This window comes from Sceloporus undulatus, chromosome 2, assembly GCF_019175285.1.
Source record: "Sceloporus undulatus isolate JIND9_A2432 ecotype Alabama chromosome 2, SceUnd_v1.1, whole genome shotgun sequence".
NCBI classification, from domain to species: Eukaryota; Metazoa; Chordata; class Lepidosauria; order Squamata; family Phrynosomatidae; genus Sceloporus; species Sceloporus undulatus.
In genome coordinates this window covers 231,606,929-231,629,140 of record NC_056523.1, presented here as the reverse complement: position 1 = coordinate 231,629,140, position 22,212 = coordinate 231,606,929, and the positions used below count along the sequence as shown (strand labels likewise).

The 22,212-nt window shown below is 39.3% G+C and overlaps 1 protein-coding gene across 1 annotated transcript in view; it reads right to left on the bottom strand.

Moving 5' to 3' along the window:
- Window positions 1-16,710: 16,710 nt before the first annotated feature.
- SLC22A15 (solute carrier family 22 member 15) overlaps window positions 16,711-22,212 on the bottom strand; it is a 33,573-nt gene continuing 28,071 nt past the window's right edge. The window contains 2 exon segments of the mRNA XM_042451970.1: window positions 16,711-19,747; window positions 21,620-21,808. Coding sequence (XP_042307904.1) covers window positions 19,667-19,747; window positions 21,620-21,808 — 270 coding nt within the window. The 3' untranslated portion in view covers window positions 16,711-19,666.

Below are 22,212 nucleotides of genomic sequence, written 5' to 3'. Positions count from 1 at the left end.
CAGCCTCTCTCCGGGGGCCCAGCTGGTTAACTGAGGCCCCGGGAGGCAGAAGCGGTGGCGGATGAGAGGCCTTGCCGTGGCAGCCTCCCTCCCACAGCCCAGCCTCTGCCACGTGGGGCCTCAGCTGGCCAGCTGGATCCCAAGGATGAAGCCCGCGGGGGTAAGGCCTCAGCCCGACAGCTGAGCCCCGAGAGACAGTGGAGGAGAGGCCTTCCCACTGTGGCCTCCGTCCAGGAACCCAGCCAGCCAGTTGAGGCCCCACGCGGGCCAGCAGGTGGCAGTGTAGGCCCAGTCTTGATCCCAGCAAGGCCTACCAAGGCAGATAGGCCCCACATGCCGCCGCTGCCGCACTAAAAGCGTGGCAAGACTTAGGAGGCACTGGTGGAGCTGGAGCTGAGACTGACTCCAAACCCAGACCGGGACATCCACAAATGGCTAAAAACCGTGAATGTCCCGGCAGAACCCGGGATATGGCAACCTTAAGTGTGTTCCACTGTCAAACAGCTCTAACTGTCAGGAGGTTCTTCCTAATGTTGAGGTGGACTCTCTTTTTCTGTAGTTTCAACCCATTGCTATGAGTCCTATTCTCTGGAACAGCAGAAAACAACCTTGCTCCATCCTCAGCGTGACATCCTTTCAAATATTTAAACTGAATTGCATTGGCCTTTTTAGCTGCTGCACCACACAGTTGACTCACGTTCAACTTGTGATCTACTAAGACTCCTAGACCCCTTTCACAACTGGTCTTGTTAAGCCAGGTGTTAAGCCATCCTATATCTATGCATTTCAATTTTTTTCTGCCTAAGTGCAGTGCAGTACTTTAGATTTCTCTCTGCTGACATGCATTGCCCCCAGTGTCTGCTTGCCTGCCTAAATTATATAAACGTGTTGCGGAGTGAAAGAGAAAACCTGCCAACTCTTTTGGGTGGCAGAAGGCAGAGGTAACTTGGGAGGTCATTTGTTCAATTATGTTGGCTGATGAAGGCCTAGAGACGGTTGCAAAGGTAAACAAGTGGGGAGCTGGCAAACGTTCAGAATGAAATCGAGGTCATAGTATCACCATCGGCTCTTGATTAATGAAGTGTTATTGTTGTACCTGCCCTGCTCAGCATACTATAAGGATCATACTAAACATGAAATGCTAAGTGCAAGAGTGGATTTCTCAGTGTCTTTTTCTTTTTGTTCAAAGCAGATGCGGGGTCATCTAGTTTGAAATCGGCTGGCGCACTGTGAGAGAGGGAATCTAAGTTTTCCTTTGTGCCGTTATCCAAAATCATCCTACTGACATGATACTTACAATGCAGGGAAAACTACAGCTGTACATAGTTCCTTCTGTCCTAATACCAGCTTCCAAAAACTGAGGTTTCTGGAAGACCTAGTCAGTTTGCGTTAGGCCTTCATTTGAAATTCAAACCTACAGTTGTTGTATACATTGTTTTTTAGACAATACCAAATTACATTGACTAGCAGACTGAGCTAGCATTAAGCATTCTCTTACAATTCTATGAAAAATGCCTGCAGAAAAAAGTGAATTGGGTAAGAGTGCAAGGAGTGCTGATTAAATCCAAGATCATAAATTCAAAGCCATTTCCTGATCTATTAAAAGTTACCCTTAAGGTCACTCCAGGTGTAATGACAGCTGAAGATACTCCTCTGCAATGTTTAAAAGTCTGCATAGCAGTAGGTTGTGTAGGCATTATTTTAATTTGCAGCTGGACCCATTTAGTACAGTAAGAAAATAAAAGTGCAGGAGAAAATAGGATTTTGTGTAGTTAGCAATATTTTATTTTATTTTTTATCCCAAAAAGGGAACCAAGGCGGCTTTTTTTTTATGTGCTTTAATTTTATTATTTTATTATTACAAATATACATTAAAATCACATATGAACCAAAAAATGAAAGAAAAATTTTGTACAAAATGTTTCTCTCTATTTTTGCCTTCTATCTTTCCCTTCCTCAGGCTTCAGTTTCAACAACCCACCTTATTTAAATATTATCTTATTACTAACTCTAGGTCTATTACTTAGCCACTCCCATAGGATCCTATTATATAAAAGATAAAAGTGTCTAGCTATTATATTTCAGATTACGTTTAATCTATATATCTAGTTGATTGTTATCGTGATTTGATTATTACAATTCAAGTAGTTTACATTCTTTCTTTTCGCTTTGTATATATTTTCCCCATGTACTCCAAACCTCATAATATCTGTCTAATACCTCCTCACTTAATAGAGTAGTTAATTTTTGCATCTCACAAATTTCCATCACCTTTAATCTCCAATCTTCTATATTTGGGGTTTCTTCATTCTTCCAGAATTTTGCAAACACCATTTTCGCCGCTACGATGAGGAAGAAGATAAGTTTGTCTTGTTTTTTGTCTAAATTTAATTTATCTGAAATGTTTAGAAGATACAGCCTTAAATCCGGTCCTCCTCTTAGATCAATCATTTTTTAAATTTCTTTATGTATATTTTCCCAAAACTTCTTGGATTTCTTACAGTTCCACCAGCAGTGAACGTATGTGCCAATCTTTGATTTACATTTCCAACAATTATGACTTTTATTTTTATACATCTTGGCTAGTTTATAGGGTGTCAAATGCCACCTGTACATCATTTTGTATAGGTTTTCTTTCAATAAGACACATGGTGTATATTTAGTTCTAACTTGCCATAATCTTTCCCATGATTCCAATTGAATTTGTTCATCACAATCTTTTGCCCATTTAATCATGTATTCTTTAATAGTCTCATTTTCCAATTCAAATTTCCTAATTAAATTGTATAATTTCGATATTTGTTTCTTAGGATCTTTCAAAATTTTCTCAAAGTCTTGTTCCATAGGGCCAATTCCGTTTGCTTTTAAATCAACTGAGAACCGTTCTTTTAATTGCATGTAAGTAAACCAATTACACGTGAAGCCTTCCTTATTCAATTCTTCCTGTGATTTCATTATTGTTTCATTATCTCTTCGCTTCAATAGATCTTTATATGTCACCCGGTATTCTTTTTTTAAGATCTCCCTTTTATATAAAGCTTCATTTGGGGAAGTACAAACTGGTAGTTTGGTACACCATATTTTCTTATATTTGTTCCAAATCCTCAATAAATTTTTTCTTACTATATGATTGTCGAAGTTTCTGTCTAATTTTAACTTATCGTAAAATAGATAGCCGTGGAGTCCAAATTTTAATTCAAATTTCTCTAAGTTAATTGTTCTCCTTTTTTGTAATTTTATCCAATCTAGTAGCCAATTGAGTATACATGCATGAAAGTACCATTTTAAATTTGGTAAGGCTAAACCCCCTTTATCTATGGAGTCTTGTAATATCTGTATTTTAATTCTCGGTTTTTTATTATTCCATATAAAATTTGAAATGTCTTTTTCCCAATTTTTAAATATCCGAGTATTATTAATTATTGGTATGTTTTGAAACAAAAATAATTTTTTGGCAATACAATCATCTTTATTAATGCCATCTTACCACTCCATGAGATATTCAATTTTCCCCAATTTTGTAAGTCTGTTTTTATCTTTTTCCATACAATTTCGTAGTTATTTTTAATTAAATCAATATTTTTGTTCGTTAAATTGATTCCTAAGTATTTGACCTTTTTGACTATTTGGAAGCCTGATTTTTCCCGCAACTCCTCCTTTTCTTCCTTTCCCATATTCATTGTAAGAATTCTTGTTTTGTCAGAATTTATCCTATATCCTGCCACTTTTCCGAATTTTTTAAATAGCTTTATCAGGTCATTTATACTTCCGTTAGGGTTTGTAATAGTTAATACCAAATCGTCTGCGAATGCTCTTAATTTATATTCTTCCCCTCCAAATTTGAAGCCTTCAATATTTTTTTCTTGTCTAGTTAAATTCAATAATATCTCCAAATTTATTATAAACAATAGTGGTGATAAGGGACATCCCTGTCTAACTCCTCTGAATATTTCACATATTTCCGTTTTTTCATCATTCACTACGAAACGTGTTTCTTGTTTTCCATATATTGCTTCGATTCCTTTTATAAATTTTTCACCAATATTTACCCTCTTTAAAATCTCAATCATGAAATCTCAGTTTACATTATCAAATGCCTTTTCCGCATCAATAAAGTAAAGAGCCAATTTTTTATCAATTCTTTTACTGTGTATTTCTATTAAATTTAACAGGTTTCTAATATTGTCTTTAATCATTCTTCCAGGGAGAAAGCCGGATTGGTCTAAATGTATCCGATTGGTCAAAACTTTTTTTAGTCTTTCAGCTAATATTGAAGCAAAAAGTTTGTAGTCAGAATTTAAAAGAGCAATGGGTCTATAATTCTTTGGTGATGTTAAATCTTTACCTTCTTTGGGGATTAATATTGTTATTGATTGCGACCACGTAGGAGGTATTTTCCCTTCCAGACCCTCATTCATCACTTCCACCAGAACGTCCTTTATGCTTTCTTCACATACCTTGTAATATTCATTAGTATACCCATCTGGACCTGGAGATTTCCCTTTTTTACTCTTTTGTAAATTAATAGGGGCTTTAATCCAAAAAAAAAGAATTATTTCTTAAAACAAACAGATGAGAAAGGGAAAAAAGAAATAGAAAATTAAAGTAAGTACTGTTATCTTTCCATCTTTGTAATTGTGTATTAATAGTATTTTGATGAGACCAACAATTCTGTGACCAATCACACTTGTATGAAATTGGACTAAATTCTGCAAGTAAAAAAATTTAAGTTGGTATACAAAAAAATTATGACAGCTCTTGTTGTTGTTGTTAGCTACCTTCAAGTTGGCTTCAACTTATTATTATTATTATTATTATTATTATTATTATTATTAACCTTTATTTATAAAGCGCTGTAAGTTTATGGCAACCCTATGAATAATTTCCAAGTCACCTGATCCTCAACAGCCCTGCTCAGATCTTGCAAATTCAGGGCTTTGGCTTCCTTGCTTGAGTCTGTGCATCTGGAATGCAGTCTTTCTCTTTTCCTACGGCCTTCCACCATAGTAAGCATTATTGTCTGTTCTAGTGAGTCATGTCTTTTCATGATATGCTCTAAATATGGCAGACCCAATTGAGTCATCTTGGCTTCTAGGAAGAATTAAGGTGTGATTTGGTCTAGAACTCATTTCTTTGTCTTTTTAGCAGTATACTCAGCACTCCTCTCCAGCACCACATCTCAAATGAATTGATTTTCTTCCTATCAGCTTTCTTCACAGTCCAGCTTTTACAACCCTTATCTAGATAGTGGAAGTATGATGGCATGAACTATCCTAAATTTAGTATTCAGCGATATATCTTTACACTTTAGGATCTTGTCTAGTTTCTCATAGCTGCCCTTCCAAGTAATAGCCTTCTGATTTCTTGACTGCAGTCTCCATTCTGATTAATGACTGAGCCAAGGTATGGAAAAATCTTGAATGATTTCACTGTCTTCATTGCCTACTTTACCGTTATGTAAATCATCTGTGGTCATCATGTTTGCTTTCTTAATGCCCTATTTTAAATCTGCCTTTGCACTTTCTTCCTTGACTTTCTTCAGTAATCATTGCAAGTCTTTGCTATTTTCTGCTAATAATATGGTGTCATCTGCATATCTTTGATTGTTGATGTCCCTTCCTCCAATTTTCATGCCTCCTTGCACCAAATCTAATTATGGTTTACATATAATATGCTCATCACACAACTTAGACAGGGTGATAAAATGCAGCCTTGCCTGACCCCCTTGCCAATTGGAAACCATTCTACTTCTCCGTATTGTGAGTAAAGGTTATGTATCAGGACAATCAAATGTGACGTCATTTCTTTAAGAGTGATTCATAGCTTTTATGATTTATATAATTAAAGGCTTTAGTCTATAAAGCATAGGCCGATTTTTAAAAATTCTTTGATACACTCTATTAATGTTTGCAATATGATCCCTAGTGCCTCTTCTTTTTCTGAACCCAGCTTGGACATATGGCATTATTCATTCCATATACTGTAAAAGTCTTTTTGTAGGATTTTGAGGATCACTTTATTTTCACATGGGGAATTAATGCTACAGTGCTGTGATTACTGCAATCCATGTTGTGTCCTTTCTTTGGGATTTGAATATATATTGAGTATCTCCAGTCTGTGGGCCATTGTGTCTTCCTTTCCCCCCCAGAATAAACCCTTTAGTGATACATTAATTTAAACAGAATCTCAGCACTGCTAGGGACAGGCTGCATGTTTGGGGGTAGTTTTTTCTGCTGCTTAAAATGCTCTTCCCTAATTGTTATGTGTCCCAATGTGCAAAACATAATGGTTCTTGTTCCTACTGACAACTTTAAATAAAAATAGATTCTATTTATTTATACACACCACTCAGGTCTACGTTGGTTCTAAATGTTAAGAGGTGATCTTTTATTCAAGCTGTCTGTCACATGTATGTTTATACTTGTCTCCTGTCATGTGGGAGAGTACCTGATTTCTATCTATCTATTCTGTCCCCGTTTCTCTCTTTTTAACAAGGAGACTGAGATGTCCTCATGAAAGCAGAACACTTTAAAAAGTTACTCCATGCAATCTCCTTAAACACTCAGTGCCACCCCATTTCCAGTGTTTATAACCATACAACTTTAGACTCCACTGAATTATTAGTTGTTAAATACTGAGCCAATGAGTCACCTTATTTACATAGGTTCAGCTCTCCGTCCCCAGCTTTCATTGGAATTAGTTACTGAAGTTCTTCAGCACGTTATCACATTGTGTAGTCTCTTAAATGTGGGCTTGTTCCCTCAGAAAAAAAGAAATCGTTCCTGAGTGGGTAGCAAAGATGTTGCCCTTGGAAAGGTAGCCTACAGTAGCTGCCTTTAACATTTTTGGTTTTGCATTTAATGCCCCCTCCCAGAGAGTCTACATTAGCTTACATAAATAGAAATGCAAAAAAGATACGCTTGACCTGAATATTTTCCGGATCTGAGCAGTTTTATCTTTGTTTAATGGTCACAATGGCCAAGAGGAGGAGGAGGAAGAGGCTTGGAAACAGAAAAGCGTAGCATTTGTTTCTATTAATTCATTGTGACAGAAACAATGTCATGAAGCAAGGCCAAATAGTACTGTTTCTTGATTGCAGCAGGTCCTATTAGATCAATACTTGTCAGCTGCATCAGCTGTAGCCCTATTGCTGATTTTTTCATGCATACAATATGTTTGCCCTATAAATGGTTACTGCCCTAATGCCAGCCTCACACACTCAGAAGGCGATTTTCTTTTTCCTTTGGAGAAAGACTGACCTCAGGAATCTGTACTTGTGTTGAAAGATACAAAATACAAGTAGAAGACAAAGCCAAGACGGACTAGGAACTCAAAAACAAAAGGTACAATCCAGCAAATTTTAGTCAGTCTTTAATTTGGTCCAACTGTTCCTTTCCACTGAAAATTTTAGGCTGCTGAAATGAAACAGACAGCGGTGCTATATAAATATTCTCACAACATCTAAAAACAAGGAAAGCCTTGCTAATCCACAGCAATGTATTTATTAGAATCAATCAAAGCACCACAAAATATCAAGGCTTTTGAGCTATCTATAGAGGGCATGCTTATGAAATTTGCAGATGACGCCACATTAGGAGGGGCAGTCAACACTCCAGAAGAGAGGATCAAAGTTCAAAACGACCTTAACAGATTACAAAACGGGGCCAAAAAAAAAAAAAACCCAATGAATTTCAACAGGGAGAAATGTAAGGTACTGCACTTAGGCATAAAAATGACATGCATAAATATAGGATGGGGGACATCTGACTAAACGAGACTACATGTGAAAGGGATTTAGGAGTCCTAGTAGACCACAAGTGGAACATGAGCCAACAGTGTGATGCAGCAGCTAAAAAAGCCAATGCAATTCTAGGCTGCATCAATAGAAGTATAGTGTCTAGATCAAGGGGAGTAATAGTGCCACTCTATTCTGCATTGGTCAAGCCTCACCTGGAATAATACTGTGTCCAGTTCTGAGCACCACAATTCAATGAGGATGTTGAGAAACTGGAGCGTGTCCAGAGGAGGGTGGCCAAAATGATGAAGCGTCTGGAAACCATAAAGCGCTATGAGGAGAGACTTTGGGAGCTGGGTATGTTTAGCATAGAGAAGAGATTACTTCCCCTGAGGCACTATTATTTCCCTTGATCTAGATCAGGGGTAGGCAATCTTTTTGAGCCGGGGGCCGGGTTGCTGTCCCTCAGACAACTGGGGGGCCGAAGCCAAAAAATAAATAATTAAATAATTTTTTTAAAAAATAAATAAATTAATAAACCAGGACAAATGTAGGACAAAATTTTCAAATGGAAGACACTTTTTTAAAAAAAATGGAGGACATGCGAAAAAATTTGCTGATTTTTACAAAAATGTTAATATAAATGCATGTTTCTGAGGCTTCTATAGACAATTGTCTCCCAAAGGCCCCGGCGGCAATCGGCGGCAGGACCAGGCTGGGGCCGGTCCCAAGGCCTCGCCGGGCCGCATCCGGCCCGCGGGCCGCAGGTTGCCTACCCCTGATCTAGATACTATATAGTACTTCTATTCATTCAGGCTGAAATCACATTGGCCTTTTCAGCTGCCGCATCACACTTTTGTGTGCCTTCAGGTTGTTGCTGACTTATCTCAACCGTAACCAGGCCTATCATGGGATTTTCTTAGCAAGATTTTACACTATTTTAACTAGATGGTTTTAATTTAAAAACACACACACACACACACACACACACACACATTGTGATGTTTAAATAATGTTTTTATCTTGTGAGTCGCCTTGGGTCCCTTTTTGGTGACCAAGGGCATGGCACCTCCATAAAGTGCCAGAAAAATGGTCAACATCAGAGTAACCATATATTATCCACCGAGGACAACAAGGCACCTTAACCTGTACAACATTCAAGAAGAATGGAGAAACTACCAAATAATTGCTAAAACACTCATAAAAATATGAGTTCATTCTTCTGAGCCGTGCTCAAAGTGGAGGATGGTTTGGAATTCGTCCTAGACAAAAAGTTCCAATTGTCCTAAAAAAGGAGCACACCCCTTTGTTCTTTCCATGAGGGGGAAATTCAAGAGTCCAGACTCTGTAGATTATCACATGGGGAAAAGGATGGGAGTGGAGCGGATTGCACCTGTCTTTAATGCGCGGACACCACATTTATTCTGTCATTATACCATCCTTATGGTGTCCTTATCGCATGATCGTGCAGATTATCAGACAATGTCATGCTTATTCTGTCATAATCTCATCTTTATGCCGTCTTTATCGCATGGTCACTCAAAGATTATCAGACGACATCATGCTTATTCTGTCATTATCCCATCCTTATGGCATCCTTATCACATGATTGCACAGATTATCAGATGATGTCGCACTTATTCTGTCATTATCCTATCCTTATGCCATCCTTATTGCACGATTTTGCAGATTATTAACTGACGTCAGGCTTATCCATCATTATCCTGTCAATGAAGTGGAAATAGCCTGTCATTTTTCAATAATGGATGTTTCTGTTAGACTACTTCATTGACAGGATGACGGCACAAGTGCAACGTGTGCGATAATCTTTCGCGTTATAAGGATGGCATAAAGATGGGAGCAATCCGCTTCATAGAATCATAGAATCATAGAGTTGGAAGAGACCACTAGGGCCATCCAGTCCAACCCCCTGCCATGCAGGAAATCCAAATGAAAGCATCCCTGACAGATGGCCATCCAGCCTCTGTTTAAAGACCTCCAAGGAAGGAGACTCTATCACCCTCCGAGGGAGTGCATTCCACTGTCGAACAGCCCTTACTGTCAGGAAGTTCCTCCTTACTGTTCAGGCTTCGTTCCCATCCATATCCTCAATGTGATAATCTCCTCTGAAAAGCTTTGCAGAACAGCTGAAGTTCACCTAACAGCTGATTCTTGGCCTGGGCCTCTAATGTCCAGAGGCTATATAGAGGTAGTCCAGGCCTAGCAGCCAGGGGTCTTCTCATGAGCCCTAGCAGGGCTTAAACTCAGGTGGGGATCTCAACCTTCTTTTTCTGTACATAAAATGTATCCGCAAACACAGAACCTGCTGAAATGTAAAGCTGGCACTCCTGTTACCTCCCGTATCATCTGAAAACGGAATTTTCTATAGAGGGGAAATGTGTTCATTGTTTGAAAACGGACAGAAATGAGCAACGTTTTCTTAGCTCCCTTTAATAAACACATACTGTATACAGTTGAGGGTTTGATTATTCACGGATTTAATTAGTATGTCCTCTCTAGGTCTTCCAGGGTGGCGTCTGCTGGAAATTTGGCTATAGAGTCACACTGGAGTACCTAGAGCAGTGTTTCCCAAACTCTGGTCCTCCCTCTGTCGCATTTAAACTCTGATCGACATTCATGCATACACTGGGTCAATTAAAAACGAAGGCGCTTCCATTTCTGGAAACGATCCCATTGTGATCCAGATCAATTTGGTAGTGTACTCACACTAGCAAATATCTGGATGGCTCCGGATCTTTACAAAAGACGTGGTAAGGGACCCGGTGTTGAATATACTACATTGAGTGAGTTTCTCCACCACCACCCCCAAACAGTGCCAGGTGCATTTGGGGCCAGTGTGAATCTCGCCGAAATAACCCAGTTTCACACTGGGTTATTTCTGTAGTGTGAATGGGGCCTCAGTCTTTCATATAGTTTTTGTACTTGCAAAACTATATGGAGCATACAAAATGCAGCTGGCATGCCCATCTACAAATTTGATGGGGTGTGCTTTAGCTCTTGGATTTTTGTTACAAGATCTGATGTAGGAGATTGATTTCCCCCCCCCCCCCCCACTCAATGTGCAAAGGATTGGTACCATATTTGTACCCATTGCCTACGATACTTTTCCTCCTGGAAGCTCTACAGGAACTGGCAGCTTGCAGAGCACCACCGGTCCATGGACCACCACTCTGAGTAGCGCTGCTTTTAAAACAAAAGAAAAATACAAACCTGTCCAGCACTTTCCTTCCTGGGCAGCGTATGTGCAGATTGGCCATTTTGCTCTGTCTGGCTCTTTTCCTGGCAGATAACAGTGATCTGAGACTTGTTTGTGACCTGCTTTCCTATTGCTGGCCCAGCCCTGCGGCTGTTCTAATGATAACGTCTACTGACGCATCTGTACATACGTTTCTTGTATGGTCCAACTGCCATAGTTCCACCCCTTTTCTAGGAAATGTTGGTTCAGATAAATTACTCTTTCTAATCAGGGCTGAACACCCTGTGATTCTTACACCACTTTGGCAAAGGCGAGATTTGAACTAGAGACTTTCTCATCTGTAGCTCAGTCTATGAATCAGATATAGACCCACACATTCACTTTTGGTGACCCTGTTTTTAAACAAGTTGACCATTTTCCTACCTTTTTTATATTCTTGTTTAGTTTTGTGTTTGCTATAGCAACACTGCCTTTATGGAGCTCCTCACCATTAAGACATACTAAGGTCTGGAGGAAAAAGGGACACACGTTTCTTCCATTTTCCAGTAAAATCAGTTTTTTATATATAAGTGTCCTTATTCAGATATTATGGAGATTACAAAGCATATCTTGAAGTAATTTCATGGGCACTAGCAGATGGTGGAAAGTCCAAACCTGCACATATCCAACTCATAGCTGGCAAGAAAGTGGAGGAGCAAAAGGTTGCGAATATGACAAACTGTGCTTCTATGTGAATAGGTGAGCTCAACTGACAAAAACAGCCAGGCAAATGGCATTGCTGTCAGTTGCTGGAGTTCTGACTTACTCTTCTAATTTTTTATTATTAGTGCTACTGGGTGTAAATTTTGTGTTTTATGTCAATCTGATTTTTATCCTACTTTGTTAAATTTTACCATATATGTTTATTGTATTTTATGCCATTTTGTATTTTATGCCACTGTCAAAATTTTAACTCAGGGTAAAAATTGTTTCTGTTCCCTTTTGTGCTGGTCCATGTATGCTCCGTAATAAAATTACTGATAGATTGATGTCTGACAGATAATGGGTGCATCTGATATCCTGGAGGGGAAAGAGAAGAGAGTCCTGGGTTATATTTATAGTGTCAGTGTGTGTGTCAATTTATGGTGACCCCTTGAAATTCATAGGGTTTTCTTAAGCAAGGAACTGCTTTGCCCTTGTAGATGTGATTTTGCCAAACCTCGCCTTTGAAATACAGCCTAAAGCACCTGGTATTCATTGGTAGTCTCCCATCCAAGTACTAATCAGGGCTGAAAATGCTTAATTTCCAGTGTATTTTAGATGCAAAGAAGTGTTATGCTTTTATTTTAAGCAGTACATCCTTGCTATGAAAGCGAACGGAGAAAAATATTAGAAACGCTGACACCAAGTGACCTGAGAGGTCTTAAATAATCCATCTGTATTAGCATTAATGCCTTCTTTCTCACACAGAATCCTAAAAGCTCTGATTCTTGAAGCAGGGTTAGAGGCTTTGTGGAGAATTTTGTGTCGTGAAATAACAAAAATATAAGGACTGCTTGTGAAAAGCCACGCCAGTGAACATGTGTAGCAAGTAAATTAGCTTAGCAAATACGTATTAAAGATACCCGACTGCTTACTGTATAGATTATTAATAGAAAGACCAATAAAGAAATTGGAAGGCAGAACAGGATATAGAACTGATGCTTTCACAAATTACAGGAGACATGGATTCCTGATGAATCAGTTAAGAGAAATAGTAATATCTACATGAAAATTCTCATGATAAACATTTTAGGGTTTTATTCATCCTGCAGTCAGCTCATTTTCTCTCCTGAATACTGTTCTGCACTTCCAACTTCTCACAACCGTGCCCAACTAATTCACTCATTCAGGAGATTACAACAACAATTTGCAACTCACCTAGAGGAAGGTATTGATTCACACTAACAATTCTACAATTCTCTGTCCTGGGCCCAGTGTTATTCAACATCCTTATCAATGACCTGGATGACAGAATTGGGAGCATACTTATCAAATTTGCAGATGACACCAAATTAGGAGGAATAGCTAATACCCCAGAGGACATTCAAAATGACCTGAATCAACTAGAAAGCTAGGCCAAAGCTAACAAAATGAAATTCAACACGGAGAAATGTAAGGTACTGCACTTAGGGCGGAAAAATAAAATGCACAGATATAGGAGGGGGGACACCTGGCTTAAGGAGACAACATGTGAAAGGGATCTGGGAGTCCAAGTAGACCACATAGCTGCATGTGGCAGCTAACAAAGCCAATGTGATTTTAGGGTGCATCAATAGAAGTATAGTGTCTAGATCAAGGGAAGTAATAGTGCCACTGTATTCTGTTTTGGTCAAGTCCCACCTGGAATATTGTGTCCAGTTCTGGACACCACAATTCAAAAAGGACATTGAGAAACTGGAGCATGTCCAAAGGAGGGTGACTAAAATGGTGAAGGGTCTGGAAACCATGCCCTATGAGGAACGACTCAGGGAGCTGGGGATGTTTAGCCTGGAGAAGAGAAGGTTAAGCGGTGATATGATAGCCCTGTTTAAATATTTGAAAGGATGTCATATCAAGGAGGGAACAAGCTTGTTTTCTGCTGCTCCAGAGACTAGGACCCGGAACAATGGATGCAAGCTCCAGGAAAAGAGATTCCACCTCAACATTAGGAGGAACTTCCTGACAGTAAGGGCTGTTTGACAGTGGAACACACTCTCTTGGAGTGTAGTGGAGTCTCCTTCCTTGGAGGTCTTTAAACAGAGGCTGGATGGCCATCTGTCAGGGATGCTTTGATTTGGATTTCCTGCATGGCAGGGGGTTGGACTGCATGGTCTGTGCGGTCTCTTCCAACTCTACGATTCTATGATTCTACTTCCCAAGCCTTCTAGGATGCCACTGTTCCAAAAAGAACTCCTTTGTCCTTGTAGATCTAATAATACCTGTTATCAAAGAAATCATCCCTTCTGTTGGCAAAAGATGAGCATAAAATGACGCAGGCATTATTGCGGATTACCTTGTTTATTGAGAGGTTTTGAAAGTCGGAAGAGAGGGAAAGGCACAAAGCAAGTCAAACACACATTACACAAACTGTGCAAATCAAAGGCAGTTTACAGCTTTAAAACTCAGAAACCTCTTGACCAATGCTGGCAAATGTTTAAAATGCTCAGGCTACCTTCCTAAGCAAACTTAGTTGAAAGCTAAGTCCTACACAGTTAAATTGATCCCGAATGTGTTTACTCACATCTGTAAGATGAGCACTGTATGGAGTGTCCAACATTCCTACTGGGACAAGATTTCCTAGATTCATTTTTATTTTGATTCTACTATGCAATATTGTTCACTATCTCTCTTTTCCCCAGGATGGACAAAATCGTTAGAGGCTGGATATAGTTTCAAGGAGAGGATTGTTGTTCACAGTGTAGAGCCTCACATCATTTTCAAGATAAGGTTTTTTTATTGTGTCAAAAATGCGATCAAGCATAGATGACAAAACAACTCCTTTCAAGTGCCCATCTCCAGCCTCTCTACTAGGTGCAAACTGAGATCCAGACTGAAAACAAGTTTAATAAGACAACTGTGAGTGAGAGGAGCAGAAATAGAACAAAAAACATATTTGGCCCAAGACATAACAGTTGGGGAATTAAGACATTAAAAGGAAATAGAATGATCATATAAATCCAGAAGTTAAACCTTTCCATTATAGAACAAGCCATTGCACACATTGCATGTATTAAGAGTTCCTTCCTCACATGTTACAAATGTACATACCTATATGGTCCCTGTATTCAAAATGTCCCAAATTCTGGACTAAGAAACAGACAGCAGCACCTTTAGCTTAAAATGTCTGCAGACAGGTTTCACAGACACTTCTAAGCAAAACCTAGGTAATATTTCAGAATAGTTTATCATCTGTGGCTCCAGAAAGTGAAGCAGACGCAGATTGAATTTGTTCCCACAAATGTAACTCTTTGGAGTTGTGCCTATCAGAAGGACAACTTAAAGGAAAATATGCAGTTGCAGCATTAGACATATGATTTCCTGGGAGACAGGGTGTTAAATTTAATATGTTCAGGATTGGAAACGAGCTTTAGGCATTTGGAAATGCCACTCACTTCAGAGAGAGACAAGCATCACACTTCTTCTCTAACTTGGATAAAATCTAATATGGAGAACGATTTCCAGCTTGCAACTCCAGCAAGTCTCTGAAGAGAAGGAATAAACTCTGAATACCCTGCCTGACCCAAGCATCTTCAGTGATGTGTTGCATTTCCTCTCTTATCAATTTTCTGGAAGATTCAGTATTGAAACAAATGAAGAATATCTCACACCACTGATTTCAGTAGAAAGGGTTTCAAAATCCTGCCAGCCCAAAAACAATTTAGGCAAAAAGATCTTAAGCCATGAGGAGGAGCTGGCTCATGACAGTTGTTTTGTGGGCTGCAACCATTCTCTTGGAAATGAAATTAGAGCAGCTTTCGGTTAAAAATAACAGAAAAATTAATTTGACTCCCATGTTACTCTTTTTTGAAACCATGCTAGAAGTCAAGACCAGTCACTTGTTGACATGGTTGCTCATTCTGTAAAAAAAGCATATTAGCAGCAAACAGGAGCAAAATAGCAGCAATGTCTTAATGAAGCATTTTCCTTAAATTGCTCCATATAAACCTTTGGGGCAGAAATATTTCTTAACAAGAAAAAAAAATGGGGAAGACACATCCTAACATTGAGATAAAAGTTATATCCAATTCATATATATGATAATTTGAAATAGGTTTAAACCTCTAAATAAGTTGGCTCTTTTTACTGGACATGCCCAAATAAGTTCACATTTCAGAGGCTTAAATTTAAATTCCACATATTGGCAGTAACCAGTTTAATTTTCACCTCAAGACCTAGCCTACAACTTGCAATTCAACACAAGAAAACATCAAAATCCAATTATCCTGGTCCAGATTTGGTTATCATTAAACAGTTACATACATTAATTTTCTAGATAATAAAAATGTACTTAATTCTTAACTGCTGCATTTATCTTTGGCTAGGTATTATCTTTAAATAGGAAGTCATTTCAGAGACATTAAAGTGCATAGGATGGGGGGGGCAACCTGTTTCTGCAAAAGGTTTCCTCATGAGTGGCTCACATGCACCATGCTACATAGTGGAACAGCCATCACAGGAACTTCCTCGCTGCAAACACAACTGAGCAGTTGTGTGTGCCATCCCAACCAAGAGCATAGATAGATGTATGTGTATTATATAATTCATTTATTGGCAATACTTTATCTACATAAGAGGTTCTGAAAGCCCAAGCACTTTTAAACTCACTGATACTGTCATCCTTTTTAGCAAAAGAAAACAGATACTCATTTATCAGGTTCTCTGATAAAAGGCAATAGTCATCTAAAAATGTTAGTTTAAGAAAAGGCACAGGTAAAGAGGCTTAGGATGTAGTCCATCCTGGAATAGAGGCCAGGTAGTAAAAGGGGAAGAGTACCTAAGCACCTTCTCAAACACATTATTACTTGGTGTTAATGGCTTCCGCAGAAAGGTGTAATTGCTCCTTCTCAGAACGTACACAGGCCTGTTACAGACTGCCAAAATAAAGCTGCTTCGGGTCTCTTTGGAGGTATGCTATTTAAACGATGCATGGGTCCTAAGAGTCTGGAGGTCGCGCCAAAGCCACACTCCATTCCTAAGCACTGGAGTGCAACTTTGGTGCAGCTTCCGGATTCTTAGGATGCATGCGTCATTTAAATAGCATACACCTCCAAATAGACCCGAAGCAGCTTTATTTTGGCAGTCTGTAACAGGCCACAGTCAGCAACTGAGCACACACCTGCATGAATGTGTTTCTATTAGAAAGGCCTTTTTTTTTACTGTGCTTCTTCATCAGTGCAACCAAAACTCAAGACGCTTGCCACTCTCCTTCTGCTGAAAGATTTATCCTTGGTCTTTCTGGCAAGACATTTCATTTCCATCAGGCTGGAAATGATCGTCCACCTAGTATATGCATATCCATGTATGCATATTTTCTCCAATTGCTAAATAAAGTCATAAGGACTCAATGATAGATTCTCTATGGAAATAATGATGATGGGTTTTTTTTCCTTTTAAAAGATTTTACACACTAATATATGTTAGGCTTGCAAGGGCTTCTAAATTTGCTGTCCACTATGTACCAAACTAGGAGAGGTCAAAGAGCTAACCATTCATAAGACAACTTTCCTCTGTGAGTTCACTCAGATACATCTCATGTATTTCAGTGGAAACCTCTAAGAAGTAACTCTGCACAGAATTGTGGGCTTTGACTTGAGAGGCACTGAATTTAAAATGAAGAGATAAGCTATGGCAGGGATCACAGTTAAGGCAAAAGACAGTCACTATCTCTTTTCCCACTCTCTTCAAGCCTACACTTTTTCTTCTTTCTGGTGTATACACTAGTGTTATCCCAATGCAGCTTAACTGGATGTATATATTGAAAAGATTCCCCAACACCTTTGGACTTTCAAGTAGTTCAGCAATTTCAGGAAGAAGGTTCTTTGAATGTTTCTGTGCTTTTTCTACCCCATCTTTCTAACTCCTTAAAAAGGACCAGCTTTCACAGAACTTGCCTTTCCAACAGCTATTTTCTTTATCCCCTGCCACCTTTGCCCTTCCCTTTGAGACTGCTAGGAGCAGTACAGTTTTTGGAAGGACTGAAGCTTCATCAGCTTCAGAAATGGGATAAGAAACTTTCAATAAAGGCAGGTGGGGGCTGATTAGTGCTATGACATTTACCTGCTTCTTAGCTGCCTCCTTATAGTGCAGGCATTTGTTTTAGCGCTGGTACAGGTGTGTGTGCGCACATGTGTAGGTATGCATTATTGAGAACTAGACAGAAGAAAACATATAGAATAATGTTAAGTGTCTAAAGTGGCATGGATAGGGTAAGTGGGAAAGGCAGCACGCTGGTGATCACTAGTGAAAAGATATCCATAAGACACATGCAACCTCAACTAAGCCCTCAAAATCACAAATTCTAAGACTAAATGTTGTCTCTTCAGCAACTGTTAGCAAAATGTAATCAAAATGCTACCTGTGGGAAGGTTGTATTGATCTCCTACAACAACTGAATCAACAAATGGAACTACCAACCATCTGAAAAGTCCATCTATGAACACTTACACAAGCTGGAATCATTTTAAATGAAAAGTAAAAGTCTTACACTCTATGCTGATTTTAAAAGTTGGTTATGGGAAGACTGCTTCTGGTATAAAAACCATTATGAATGAAGTTCCTTTTTATTCCACACTGCAAGAAGCCCACCAGATATGCTTCATCTCCCTTCATCCCTGACCATACTTACTGAGGATGAAAGATAATGTAATCCAACACATCTGGAGGACATCAGTTCGAAAAGCTGCCCTAGACAACATCTCTCAGTCTTTCTGCCTCATGAAAAGACAACAGGCAAAAATATAAAGTATTAAGTAGCAAAACCAGATGCCATATCATCAGGGGATAGCTACCTAATACTGTATGTATTCTGAACTTGCTTTAGCAGCGGCCAGGCAACAACTATTCCCAAGCTATATTATACTATACAATTTGACTCTGGCAATAGTGGACAAATTAAATGAGAGTACATCTCACAGCAGTACAAGCCTTTACGACAGAGTGAGGAACAGTGTCTTGCTCTGTCTTGGTATGTGTCTATCACCGGTATGACAATGGAGCTGGAAATGGATTTAGGAACTCCCATCTTCGGATTCAACTCTTTTCTCCCATTTAAAATACAGAAGAAGAAACAGAGTGCTGGGAGTATACACACAGAAGCAGCACAGAAGGGACAGCACCAGCTGGAATATGGTACCACCCAAATTCCTCCCTTCTAACAGAACAGTTTCCTAGCACTGCCAGCAACACATTTCAAGGGGAAAAAAGAGTTCTGTGTAAACATAAGACTGTTAGTCTTTCAATGACAAAGTGTCAAGTGAACACAGGTTGCACTACCTAAATTAGCCACACTTGTTACATTTCCTATTGAATTAACCAGCAAAGTTGGTTATGGGAAGACTGCTTCTGGTATTGATCCTATCTTTTGATCCTATCTTTTTTCGGGAGGCAAAGATAGCCTAAAGTCAAATGTGTTATTCCCTTGTGGATCCACAATTATTGTGACTCAGTTACCTTTTTAATCAGTATCTGTCTTCTTCGCAGTCCTACGTCACTTGACAGAAACATATCTTGTCCCCTGACACAAAATCACCCCAAGATCAAAATTCCACACTGCATTCACTATAAAATATCACATTGTAGTATTTCAGAACATTTGTTCCCATTAAGAGTTAATAATGCCTCCCAAATTTTTATCAGCATCAAATAAAATCCAGGGTTGTCAAACAGGTCTCTCCCAAATAAACAAACAGGCCTCTCTGTAAAAAAACAAAACAAAACAAAACCCTTGTAAGACAGTCAAAGAGATCTAACTATATATTGGATCCGTTTTGTATACCATTGCTTACTTATCCCACAGTCAAAATGACCAATTTCCTAAAGACATCCTTAGTGACAGTTGCCCTATTGCAACAGTTTTGAACCAAGTCCTACCTTTCTCTTTAACAAAGATACTGTATTTTTAAACTCCACTGATTGCTCTTGGCTTTTGTGTTTCTACAAACAGTTTATCAGATAATTCAAAGAGGATGTAAAATCTAGCAGCAGTGCTTTATCCATCACTTGATCATTTGGGTCTCTTCGTTGGCATCATAGAATTCTTCATCTTCACTTTCACTCCCAGCTGAATCCTGGCCAGACTAAAAGGAAAATGAGATTCTGAGAAAGATATCCTTTAGTCATTGCACTGCATTTATGGATGAAAAGCAGAAGACATCTTCACCAGATGCAGTAGTAACTATATACAGTAACTGAGATCTATGGAGCACTCTTAACACTCTAAAGAACTACAAAAATGTTGTGGCTCCTATGAGAAGCTAAATATTTTCAACTGGCCAGCTTACAATAGGAATTCATTTGCAATTCTAAAATTCCAACTGCTATCATCTTGGCCTCAGAGGGAGAGAAGAAGAGGCAGGCAACGGTTCACTACACCCAGCTCCAGGGGAAGTTGAAAGACCCTCCCTCCATCTTAATGGCCACCACTTTGGCCTCTGAGGGAGAGAAGAACGGTCAGTATCTGCTCGACTTGATCCCCTTCCCTACTGCCATTCCCTTCTTCTTTTGTGTCATGTCATTTTAGACTGTAAACCTGAGGGCAGGAAACTGTCAAATTAGCAATCTATAAACTGCTCTGAGAGCATTTGTTTCCGAAGAGTAGGATACAAATACTCTGAATAAAAAAATACAGGCATCCCTCCATATTTGCGGATTTGATATTTGTGGATTTGATTATTCACGGATTTTATTAATATGTTCTCTCTAGGACTGTCTAGGTCCTCCAGTGTAACTCTGTGGTCAACTTTAACTAAAAGTTGCACTGAAAGACCTTTTGTAGCTACTCCAGTGCCATTCTATGGTCAGTGTATGTTGGACATTGACCACAGAGTTGCACTGGAGGACCTAGAGATTCCTAGAGAAGTGTCCTCCTCTCAGGTAACAACAGTGTTTTTTGTTTTTTGAGGTTTTTCCATATTCACAGGGGTATTGTTCCCCGAACCCTAGCAACTATGGAGGGACAACTGTAAATAAAATCATATTGATTGTGTTTGAGACAAACACTCATGGGGTTAATCCCCCATTACAAGATACTGCAAGCTGAAGGATAAGAAGCCTTAAACAGAGGCTGGATGGCCATCTGTTGGGTATGCTTTGATTGAGAGTTCCTGCATGGCAGGGGGTTAGACTGGATGGCCCTTGTGGCCTATTCCAACTCTATGATTCTATGGTTCTAAGCTCCAACTCTTTGAATCCACAAAACTAAGCCAGGAAGATCATCTCTGACCTTACCCAGTGCCAATGGTTTCGCTCATCTTCCAACATGTCCAGGACTTTAATAACAGGACAGCCAAACCTACTGCCTCTTACTTTTGCTTCTTCCATCTCTGATTTGGGGATCTGGCAATCCCCCTTGTCCTGGCTGTTAAGTGGAGGAGGAGGGTAAAGAGTGCTACAACCTCTGCTGCTGGAGCAGGCTTGTTGAGAAGCAGAGCTGGTGACACTGAGACACAAAAGAGCAGCCAGAAGTCTCCTAGAAAAGCAGCTCCCTTTTCTCATAGCAGATTCTGGCTTCACAAGTCCAGTCCTAATGTGGAAATGGGGCAATTTTTTAAATAAGGACTGGGGAAAAAGAAGATAATGGCTATGCTTTTAAAGGGGAAAAAACAACAGCTACGAAACTGTCTACTTGCTTAGGAAGTACTTTGCATTTGCATGCCTATGAAATTTCATCAGATAGGTTCTGTTGCCTGATTGATTGGTAGGAGGAATGTTCTGGATGTGAAGATCAGACTTCCTGGCCAGTCTAAGGGGCACTCTGATAAGGCATGTCAAAGTCTTTAATCTTGTCCATCATCAGAGCTTCACAGAACATACACTTGTTAAAAATAGTTTCCATGATCAAGTGGGGATTTGAACCCCGGTCTCCAGAGTCATAGTCACTATATCACATATGCAGTGGTTTCTATTATCTATATCTATTATAACAAGAAGAAATCAGAAATGAAACATACCAGTGAGCCTTCTAGTTCCTGCAGTGACATGGCTTCATCACCCAGCTTCCGATACGAACAAACTTGTAGGTCAGATATTGTCTCCAGCAGGGGAGTATTTAGGGTTTCTGGCAGTAGTAGGCTCAGAAAACCAGACAACAAACTTGCCACCCCAAATACAATATATGGCAGATACCACTGAAAAGATTTCTGGGGGGGAAAGTAAACAAATATAACTTACAGCAACAACAGCTGAATTTTAAACAATGTTATCATGTTAACCCCACAACCTTGGCTGCAGTGTTCATATACTCTCAACTCTTTCCCAGCTCCTCTACACTGGCATAGCGCATGTTGGGTCAGCTACAAGCTGAGGAGTGGTGAAACAGTAATACTCAATAGCATAAGAATTCAAATGCACTCTCAATCTGATCCTCTCAAACCATGCCTTGAGAACACATTTGTCTATGAGTTACTACTAAATTATGTACTCACAAATCAAAGTGTAAAGAGTGCAAGAACACAGTTTCAGAATTAGTCAGATTGCCAGGGGAAAATGGTGACATGAAAAGAATGCAAATGGGAAAGGCGACATTTAGACATGTATTCTGTAG